The 11,421-nt window shown below is 45.3% G+C and overlaps 1 protein-coding gene across 1 annotated transcript; it reads left to right on the top strand.

The window, feature by feature from the left end:
* Positions 1 to 1,268: 1,268 nt before the first annotated feature.
* LOC118930111 (uncharacterized) lies at positions 1,269 to 6,368 on the top strand. The gene is made up of 5 exons (XM_057499475.1): positions 1,269 to 1,469; positions 1,852 to 1,923; positions 3,309 to 4,548; positions 5,125 to 5,402; positions 5,711 to 6,368. The coding sequence occupies exons 1-5, from the start codon at positions 1,269 to 1,271 to the stop codon at positions 5,990 to 5,992; spliced, it is 2,073 nt and encodes a 690-aa protein (XP_057355458.1). The 3' UTR covers positions 5,993 to 6,368.
* Positions 6,369 to 11,421: the final 5,053 nt, after the last annotated feature.

An 11,421-nucleotide genomic window follows, 5' to 3' on the forward strand; every position in this document is an offset into this window, starting at 1 on the left:
AACAAGTTAATCATGAACACCAGGATGGGGGCAGCTGTGGCCTTCAGTCAGCTAACCTTGGTCAGTAAATCCTACATACAAAGCTTGTCGTGCAGAACCTCCCTAACAATTGAGGAGTGGTCTTATCTTGCTCTCGCTTAACCCCAGGATGTATGTCTTGCAAAGATAATGTGCAGCTGTAGAAAATTACTAAGAGTTAAGTGTTTTGAAAATGCCATATAAACCCTTGGTTTTGAGTGCTCGGGGTCCTTGTTGAGACCCGCTGCGTCGGGCTGACACTTGGACCCCAGCTAGCTGGTTCCTGAATAAATTCCTCTTGCTTATTGCATCAAGAGATGCCCTCTGTGAGTGATTTAGGGTAGCGCTCTCCTTTGGGAAAAATCCAACATTTGGGGGCTCGTCCGGGATCTGCGCTCACCCCGCTTCACTCCCGAAGTCGCTCTTGGAGGAAGAGGTAAGATTAGTGGCGCCTTGGGTTGTCTGTATTCTGTTTTCTGTTTTTCAGTGAGACCGGTCAGAATTCTGAAAGGGTACCCGTTGTCTGGCAGCCGTCCCGGTCCCGTAAGGGGTCGCACTGCGGTCGGTAGACGTACTAGGAGAACCGCAGGCTGCAACCCTGGGGGACGCCTCGGGGAGGTTGGGGGGCCAGGGACGCCTAGTAGCCTCCCGTCTGTTTTTCCGGCAAAGTGAACCTGATGAGATAGGGTTGGTTTTTGGGCGCCGAGAGTATCAACCCTCTGATTCCTTTCGGTTTCTGTTTGAGACTCTGAGGAGAACTAAACGCGGCCGCTGTGTGTCTAATTTGTGTGTGTCTTTGTTTTTTGTGTCTTTTACGTGTCTAATTATTGTTATACTGACAATGGGACAGGCAGTGACGACCCCCCTTAGCCTGACGTTAGATCATTGGACGGAAGTCAGAGCGAGGGCACATAACTTGTCAGTAGAAGTGAAAAAGGGACCTTGGCAGACTTTCTGTACCTCCGAAAGGCCCACCTTCAATGTTGGGTGGCCCTCGGAGGGGACTTTTGATCTCCCCACTTTATTAGCAGTAAAAGCTGTTGTCTTCCAGGATTCGTCTCGAGGACACCCGGATCAGCAACCCTACATTGTAGTCTGGCAAGAGTTGGTGGAGAACCCCCCACCCTGGGTAAAGCCCTGGGTACAAAAGAAAATGGGCCCTCGAATTTTAACTGCCCAGACTCAACCTCAGAAAAAGGAAAAAGAAACTACCAAAGTTTACCCCGATACTCAAGATTTGCTTATGGTTGATGATCCCCCTCCCCCTCCTTACCCGCCAGCCCCAGCACTCCCGGCGCCGCCAGCCCCGGCACTCCTGGCGCCCCCAGCCCCGGCACTCCCGGTGGCCCCAGCCCCAGCACCCTCAGTCCCTGATGCTGAGGCAGTGGGGCCGGCTCCAGGACCTGCCCAGGGAACTCGGCGCCGCCGAGGGGCCACCTTGGACCCACCGGGTATTTTTCCTCTCCGGTCTTATGGAGTTCCCATCCTTGGGGAAGAAGGGGACCCGCCTTTCCAACCTCTGCAATACTGGCCCTTCTCCTCTGCTGATTTGTATAATTGGAAAGCTAACCACCGCCCTTTTCAGAGGAACCGCAGAAACTAACTAGTCTGGTAGAGTCCCTGATGTTTTCCCACCAGCCCACCTGGGATGACTGTCAGCAGCTTTTGCAGGTGCTCTTCACCATGGAAGAGAGAGAGAGGATTCTCCTGGAGGCACGAAGGAATGTGCCTGGAACCGACGGGCGACCTTCGCAACTCCCTCATGACATAGAGAGGGGGTTCCCGTTGACTAGACCCAACTGGGACTTTAATTCTCCAGAAGGTAGAGAGCGACTAACCATCTATCGCCAGGCTCTGGTGGCAGGTCTCCGTGGGGCCGCAAGACGCCCCACCAATTTGGCCAAGGTAAGAGAGGTCAGCCAGGGAGCCACTGAAGCACCCGCAGTATTCTTAGAGCGCCTGATAGAAGCCTTCAGGCGGTATACTCCCTTTGATCCCACTTCTGAGGGGCATAGTGCTTCAGTGGCCCTTGCTTTTATCGGACAGTCGGCACCCGACATTAGAAAAAAGCTTCAGAGACTAGAAGGCTTACAGGATTTGTCGCTGAGGGATTTGGTGAAAGAAGCAGAGAAAGTTTATCATAAGAGAGAGACTGAGGAAGAGAAGGAGTTAAGGAAAGAAAAGGAAAGGGAAAGTAAAGAAGAAAAGAGAGATAGGAAGTATGAGAGAAATTTAACAAAGATCTTGGCCGCAGTAGTAGAAAGTAAGGGACGCCCGCCCTCTAGTGGTAGAACTAGTAAGGCAGGGTCCCTGGGCAACCGGCCTCCTTTGGATAAAGATCAGTGTGCGTACTGCAAGGAGAAGGGGCATTGGGTGAAAGAATGCCCTAAGAAACCACCGCAGGGACCTCCGAAGAAGGTGTTGTCTCTGCTGGAAGATGAGGATTAGGGAAGACGGGGCTCGGAGCCCCTCCCCGAGCCTAGGGTAACTCTGAAGGTGGAGGGGCAACCCGTTGAGTTTCTGGTAGATACCGGTGCTCAACATTCAGTACTGACCCAAGCTAGAGGCCCCCTTTCTAGTAAAAAGTCTTGGGTGTTCGGGGCCACGGGTCAGAGACAATATGCATGGACTACCCAAAGAACAGTAGACTTAGGAGTGGGACAAGTAAACCACTCATTCCTTGTTATACCGGAATGCCCTACACCCTTGTTAGGAAGAGACATCTTGACCAAAGTCGGGGCCCAAATATCCTTTCAGGCTGAAGATACCCGAGTGACTGATAGAAGAAACCTTTGGGCCTAAGTATTCTGTCCATAAGATTAGAAGACGAGTACCGCCTTTTTAAGGAACCAGAACCCTCCCGAGTTAATCAAAGGTGGCTCAACCAATTTTCAGGGGCCTGGGCAGAGATGGCAGGTATGGGGCTTGCTGTAAATCAGCCCCCGGTGGTCATAGAATTGAAAGCCTCAGCCTCACCAGTAACTGTGAGACAATATCCAATGAGTAAAGAAGCCAGAGATGGAATTAGGCCCCATATCCAGAGGCTCATAGAGCAGGGGATATTAGTAAAATGTAAATCCCCATGGAACACTCCCTTGCTGCCTGTAAAGAAAGCGGGAACAGGAGATTATCGACCAGTGCAAGATTTAAGAGAAGTTAATAAGAGAACACAGGACATTCATCCCACTGTGCCGAATCCTTATAACCTGCTAAGCTCCCTGGCCCCAGAAAACACTTGGTATACAGTCTTAGATTTAAAAGACGCCTTCTTTTGTTTGCGCCTGCACCAGAGTAGCCAACCGCTGTTTGCTTTTGAGTGGAAGGACCCCTCCACAGGAACTACTGGACAATTGACCTGGACTCGCTTGCCACAAGGATTCAAGAATTCACCTACCCTCTTCGACGAGGCTTTACACCAGGACTTGGCCTTTTACCGAGCCTCCAACCCACAGGTAACCTTGTTACAATATGTTGATGACTTGCTGATAGCCGCCCCTACACAAGAAGTCTGCCAAGAGGCCACTGAAGCCCTTTTGACTGAACTTGCTAAGCTGGGGTATAGAGCATCTGCCAAAAAGGCACAGATCTGCCAACAACAAGTGACTTATTTAGGGTATTCCCTGAGAGAAGGGAAAAGGTGGCTTACTGAAGCCCGGAAGCAGACTGTGACGCAGATCCCGGTTCCTACTACTCCGCGCCAAGTCCGCGAATTTCTGGGAACAGCAGGGTTCTGTAGATTATGGATACCCAGATATGCCACCTTAGCCGCCCCCCTGTACCCCCTAACCAAAGGGGCAGCCCCGTTTGTTTGGGGACCTGAACAGCAACAGGCCTTTGATGAGATCAAGAAGGCCCTCCTGTCGGCACCCGCTCTGGCCTTGCCAGACGTGACTAAGCCGTTCGTCCTTTTTGTGGATGAACGGGGTGGAGTGGCTCGGGGAGTGCTGACCCAGCAATGGGGACCTTGGAAGAGACCTGTCGCCTATTTGTCAAAAAAATTAGACCCAGTAAGTAGCGGATGGCCTGCCTGTTTGAGAGTAGTGGCGGCCGTGGCCCTCCTAGTTAAAGATTCTGACAAACTGACACTGGGACAGAAACTTACTGTGGTTGCTCCGCATGCGTTGGAGAGTGTAATTCGGCAGCCACCCGAGAGATGGATGTCGAATGCCAGAATGACTCACTACCAAACCTTACTCCTGAATCGTGATCGTGTGGAGTTTGCCCCCCCTGCCATTCTAAACCCGGCCACTCTGCTTCCTGATTCGGGGAAGGAAGTGCTTCATACCTGCCAGGAAATCCTGGCTGAGGAGACAGGCACCCGCCAGGACTTGCAAGATCAGCCCTTAGGAGGACCGGGACTCCTGACTTGGTATACGGATGGAAGCAGTTACATCATAGATGGTAAGAGAATGGCTGGAGCTGCAGTAGTAGATGATGACCGGATTATATGGGCCAGTGGACTCCCAACGGGCACCTCTGCACAGCGAGCAGAACTCATCGCCCTGACTCAGGCCCTAAGGATGGCAGAAGGTAAGAGACTTAAGGCCTACACTGACAGCAGATACGCCTTTGCCACTGCTCATATACACGGGGCTATTTATAGACAGAGAGGGCTGTTAACTTCTGCCGGGAAAGATGTTAAAAACAAACAAGAGATTTTAGATTTGCTAGAAGCCATCCATAGGCCTAAGGAAGTAGCAATAATACATTGCCCTGGACATCAGAAAGATGACTCTCCAATAGCTCGAGGAAACCGGAGGGCAGACCAAGCCGCAAAGCAAGCGGCTCAGGGAATGAACATTTTGCCCCTCCAAGTGTGTCCGGAAGCCACCCACATTAAGAGCTTCCAGTATACATCTGAAGATCTCGTTTGTATAAACAAATTAGGGTTCAAAAATTTCTCGCCCCAAGAGATATACAAGTCTGAAGAAGGGAAAGTTGTCCTGCCCCAGAGAGAGGCAGAGGAATACTTAAGGCAATTACATCAATTGACACATCTGGGAGCAAAAAACCTAAAAACCTTGGTTCGAGACTCCCCTTATCATGTTATTAGATTAGGAAAATTGGCTGACGAGGTTGTAAAAAATTGTGTACCCTGTCAATTAGTAAACGTGAGCAAAAATCAAGCAATATCTGGAAAAAGACTTCGAAGAGATCGCCCAGGAGCTTATTGGGAAGTTGACTTCACTGAAATTAAGCCTGCTAAGTATGGATATAAGTACCTTCTAGTTTTCCTAGACACATTTTCAGGATGGACAGAGGCGTTCCCCACAAAAACTGAGACAGCCCAGACGGTGTCTAAAAAGATCCTTGAAGAGATATTTCCCAGATTTGGGATCCCAAAGGTAATCGGCTCCGACAACGGCCCTGCCTTTGTTGCCCAGGTAAGTCAGGGATTGGCCAAGATCCTGGGGACGGATTAGAAATTGCATTGTGCATACAGGCCCCAGAGCTCAGGACAGGTAGAAAGGATGAACAGAACTCTAAAAGAGACCTTGACTAAATTGTCCATAGAGACTGGCTTATGTGATTGGTTGGTCCTCCTTCCCTTTGCCCTGTTTAGAGTCAGGAACACTCCCGGCTGCTTTGGACTAACGCCTTTTGAAATAATGTTTGGGGCCCCGGCCCCACTTCAGTCAGCACATCTTCATACATTCCCTGAGTGTGCAACTAATAAGTTTTTGCTTGAAAGGTTACGAGCCTTGGAGGCTGTGCAGAAAGAGGTGTGGGCCTCCATCAAGGAAGCCTATCGGCCAGAGGACCTCTCAGTGCCTCACCAGTTCCAGGTGGGAGACCCCGTCTACGTGAGAAGGCACCGGACAGGAAACCTCGAGCCACGGTGGAAGGGACCTTTCATCGTCCTCCTGACTACTCCCACAGCTGTGAAAGTGGACGGCGTCTCTTCCTGGATACACGCTTCACATCTAAAGAAGGCACCCCCGTCGGACTCGGACTGGCGAGTAACTCGGACTGATAATCCTCTTAAGCTTCGCTTGTGTAAAAGGAACTATGTTGTTAGTAATTCTAATGCTCCTGCTGTTTCCAACCCCCCAGAGCCTTAATCCTCATGTCCCTTATCTGCTTACCTGGAAAGTAGGAAATGGGCAGACCCAAGAAGAGTATAATCACACCACCCATATTGCCCCTTTGGGCACTTGGTTCCCGGACTTATATTTTAATTTAGATAAAGTAGCTGACATAGACGGGATGGGAGGAGGAGACTGGCGGAAAAAGCAACGCCGAGTCTCTGTAAGTAGGAATGGATTTTATGCATGCCCAGGGTTTCGAACGGGAGCAGAAAGACAGAAGTGTGGAGGAATTGAGTCCCTCTACTGTGCACAATGGAGCTGTGTCACTTCCAATGACGGAGAAAAAAAATGGGATGTGAGCCCGCAGCTTATCCACCTTTCCTTTGTTAGACCATGCACTCGAGTGAAGTACAGCCCCAATTGTAACTTACTTAGACTCAAATTTACAGAACAGGGAAAGAAAGACCCCCGATGGGAAACAGGAGGGTTGACTTGGGGACTGTATCTCCACCAGACACCCCCGAGTGGAATCCTTCTACGAGTGCAACTCAGCGTCCAGGCCCTCGCAGCCGCTCCAATAGGACCTAATACTGTCCTACGAGATCAGCTGCGTCTTCCAACCCCTACTCCAAAGCAGTATCCCATCATTATGACTACTCACCCCCAGCCCTCCGTATCCCCTCCTAACCAGGTGGTTCCTTTTATTGGTACCGGACAGCGCCTCCTCAACCTCGTCGAGGGGGCGTTCTTAGTTCTGAATGTCTCCAACCCTAAAGTTACCGAATCCTGTTGGTTATGTTTTTCTTCTGGACCTCCTTATTATGAAGGGTTGGGACTGTCAGGCAGTTTCAATAATACAACTAGCCATGAGGTCTGTAGTTGGGGAAGCCACAAGAAGTTAACCCTAACTGAAGTAACTGGGAAAGGTAAATGTTTAAGAACAGTTCCCTCAACCCATAAGAGTTTGTGTAATGAAACCATACCCATAGTTTCCTCAGGTGAAAACAGATATCTAGTCCCTCCCCGTCAGGGATGGTGGGCTTGTAACACTGGACTAACCCCGTGTGTTTCCACCTCTGCTTTTGATTCCTCCCATGATTTCTGTATTATGGTCCAACTAGTGCCTAGACTAATGTATCATGATGATCTCTCATTTGTAACCGAGTTCGACCCTAGACATAGGTATAAAAGAGAATTAGTCTCGTTGACTCTAGCCATGTTATTAGGAATAGGAGTTGCAGCAGGAGTGGGAACAGGGACAGCTGCCATCATCCAGGGGAACCAACACTATGAAGGACTGAGGGCAGCTATTGATGACGATTTAAGAACCATAGAACAATCCATTACCAAACTTGAAGAATCTCTGACTTCCCTTTCTGAAGTCGTCTTGCAGAATAGACGGGGGCTGGATCTGCTGTTCCTAAAAGAAGGAGGACTGTGTGCAGCTTTAAGAGAAGAATGCTGCTTTTATGCAGACCACTCCGGAATAGTAAGAGATTCAATGTCAAAGCTTAGGGAAAGGCTAGACCAGAGAAAGAGAGAGCGAGAGGCTGGCCAGGGTCTATTTGAGTCCTGGTTCACTAAGTCCCCATGGCTCACAACTCTGATATCCACTTTAGCCGGACCCTTGCTCATTCTTGTTCTGCTTCTTACTTTTAGTCCCTGTGTTTTGAACCGGCTAATATCTTTTGTTAGAGAGAGAGTAAGTGCTGTTCAAGTACTAATGCTAAGACAACAGTATCACTCGCTCACACATCAAGAAGAAACAAACATTCCATGATTGGAATGCTCCAAAAAGAGAAGTGGGGAATTGTAAGAATGAGAATAAGTTAGCATAAGAGTAGCCATCTTAAAGGCCTAGAAGCAGTTTTCTGAAGTTGTGACTTAAAGAAAAAAAACTGGAACTGAGTAAGGCCTTGGAAAACAAGTTAATCATGAACACCGGGATGGGGGCAGCTGTGGCCTTCAGTCAGCTAACCTTGGTCAGTAAATCCTACATACCAAGCTTGTCGTGCAGAACCTCCCTAACAATTGAGGAGTGGTCTTATCTTGCTCTCGCTTAACCCCAGGATGTATGTCTTGCAAAGATAATGTGCAGCTGTAGAAAATTACTAAGAGTTAAGTGTTTTGAAAATGCCATATAAACCCTTGGTTTTGAGTGCTCGGGGTCCTTGTTGAGACCCGCTGCGTCGGGCTGACACTTGGACCCCAGCTAGCTGGTTCCTGAATAAATTTCTCTTGCTTATTGCATCAAGAGACGCCTTCTGTGAGTGATTTAGGGTAGCGCTCTCCTTTGGGAAAAATCCAACAGTATAACAGTGTATATATATGCAAACAGCCTGAGAATTTTTGTGGTAACCAAAATTCTTAAAGTTTGCTAAGTTGTATAGACATATTTTGTGCCTAATGAGAAATTGTGCTGTAAAGCACATTTCCAAAAATGATAATATATGTTCATAGATGTATCAATCTGAAGAATGCCAGTGTAACAGTTTACAGTGGCCTATTTTTCAGTGTTCACGGAAAGTTAAAGTATCAAATGGTTTTAAGTTCTAATGAAAACAACTTAATATAATAAGGAAAATATTTCTGTATGCTAAAGATGTGTGTTTTAATAAGAGAAAGTAAAAAGAATGGAAATTCGTTTTGTTGAGGGTCAAAGAAGGTAATTGTTCTAAAGTACAGCTATTTATTTAAAGGGAGAGAACACTGAATGTAAAAGGAAAGTTGTAGAAAGCTTGTGGTATAGTCATGCTATGTGAAATGAAAGCAAGTGAGTCTTGATATCAAGTACACAGCAAAATTAGAATTTTGTTTTCAGCTAAAAAGACAGTTTTCTTAAACTGTTAGTCTGCTCTTAATTTTGAAAGATTGCAAAAGATTTTCTAATTGTTTTATCAAAATAGTCTCTCATGCTTTAAGTCTCAATGAATTGTCTGAGGATTTAAGAAAATGAGATTTTAATATCAAAAGACTAAAAGTGATACTTTGCTAACAACTGTGTAAACTTCTGTATCTGCCTTTGAAGAATTTTGTCTTTCTAGTTAAATGGATAAGTATCGCTTCATGGCAACCTATAATCTTATTTAAGCAAATGCCAAAGAAACTTTCTTTTGAGAACTCTCCAAAATCAAATTCAAAAAGGTGCTTTTACCTCTAGTTAACTCTGGTATTTTCCATAGGGCCCCTGGAATATGTCAGAAGATTTTTTTCTCCTTATCGGGAAAAATATTTGGCTAATTTGGCTTATTTATCTGATATATATTTACCTAGAAAGCACTGTCAAAAGGAATGATGCTAAACTTTGTTACTGAATGTTTTGTTACAGAAAATCCAAATTTTCTTTTGTCAACTATCTTATGTAAGATCTCATCAAGTCTTTAACCATTGTCATTTGTAAGTTTTTTGTCATTTAAAGTCACTGTTTTATTACTCCTAAGCTAGTAAAGAACTAGTTTTCAGCAGAACAAGTATTAGTTACATAGGACTCAGTAAACCAAAGAAGATGATTTTGTAGCTTTTTGTTTTAAATGTTGCTGACAAAATGTTTTAAGCTTTTTCTCTTAAGCTGACTGACAGTGCTCCAGTTTACCTCTCCTCTACGCTAAATAATTTTTTTCAGCTGTATAATGTCACTCATAAAGCAGGCATTTCATATAATTCTACAGGCCAAGCTCTAATTGAACATCGCCATCTTATTCTTAAGCATTATTTATTAAAACAAAAAGGGGGAGTACTGCCTGATATGATAAAATTAACTGCAAATCAACTATTAATACATGCTTTACATGTCCTTAATTTTGGTCTTTTAAAGGGTGACAATCAGCTATGGAAGTGCATTTTTCTGACAATATTTCTTTTTCTAAAACAACAGCACTTCCTGTATGGTGGTCTCCAATAGGTTCTTCACAATGGTATAAAGGTCATATTAGGTTGTGGGGCAAAGGGTTTGTTTGTGTCATTACAGAGGATCAATGCTTGATCTGGCTGCCTTGAAAGCAGATCAAGATATGCTATAAAGAGGAACCCCCAGCAACATCGCCATCTGAGACGGCTGTCCCAGGTGATGTCCCTCAGCTGGTTCTGTCACTGGAGTGAGGATCCCTACATGATAATGAAGTTTTTGATTCTAATCTCTATACACCCAGGCCTGTACTATTACTGCTAGTATTAGCAATCCTCTGTACATCAGCCGGGGAGTAGTACTTCATTGTATCTCCACTTGTTCAACTCCTGTAGGCTTGGTGATTTGGAAAAAGGATGGTAATGAAATATATAGACAGAAAGATAGAGGAAAACTTGATTGGGATAATGCTACTGATCAGTATAAAAGAGACAATGTCCGTTATGATATTTATAAAACAATTTTAACCCGGAATGATATTGGCAATTATTCTTGTGAAAAATTCCAGAAGGGAAGCCCTGATCAAATATATAAAAGTAATTATGTTTATTTGGATATTTCACTAACCCCAGAGAATGAGTATTCTTCACCCAATATATGGTTGCAATTGGCTAATCAAGGGCTTAACAAGACATCTTTTTGTATAGCAGGTGATTCCTCTATTAGTGGAATCTTAAAGAAGAATTTGATAGGCATAGGACTCCCTTTTTCAGTGTTTACTAATATTTCTGGAATAAATATTACTTTAGCCTCCAAGATTCTTATTCAAGAAATTCAATTGAATTTACCAGTTAGCACCACTATAGTTCCTAGTTGTATATGTATTAATTGTACTAATATACCTTCTTACTGTAATTCTACTATCCATGTAAAATGGCCATATGGATATAGACTCTGAAATGGCTGGGTGTTTTTGTGTGATAACAAAACCTATCAAGCCTTTTCCTCACATTATCAAGGTGTTTGTGGTATAGGACGTATTCTCCCATCCTTATAGATCAACCTAGATTTAAACACCGAAGAGTGACCCAAGCCCTGCCTCCAGATTGTAATGACAACTTGAAATTGTTGGACTCCATTGCCATTGCAGTCACAGCTGCGTTTGTATTGCCTGTACCAGGACTCGTAAGGATGCAGAAGGAAATATCTAAACTGGCTTGCGCCTACAGCAAAACTACGAATCTCATTGCTTCCATACTCTCAGATCTTAATCAGGAACTTGGAAAAGTTCAAGTGGCAATGCTCCAAAATCATGCTACCATAGACTATTTGTTGCTAAAAGAACATTTGGGCGGTGAACAATTTCCTGGAATGTGTTGTTTTAATATATCTGGTTTTTCACATACAATTCAAAGCCAGTTGGCTGATATTCACCATATTATTGATAAGTTTTCACAAATGCCTGGATTATCACACTGGTTTTCTTGGTTTCATTGGATATGGCCAATACTTAATAGGTTTACTTCTATT

The sequence above is a fragment of the Manis pentadactyla genome, chromosome 4 (assembly GCF_030020395.1).
Source record: "Manis pentadactyla isolate mManPen7 chromosome 4, mManPen7.hap1, whole genome shotgun sequence".
Lineage (NCBI taxonomy): Eukaryota > Metazoa > Chordata > Mammalia > Pholidota > Manidae > Manis > Manis pentadactyla.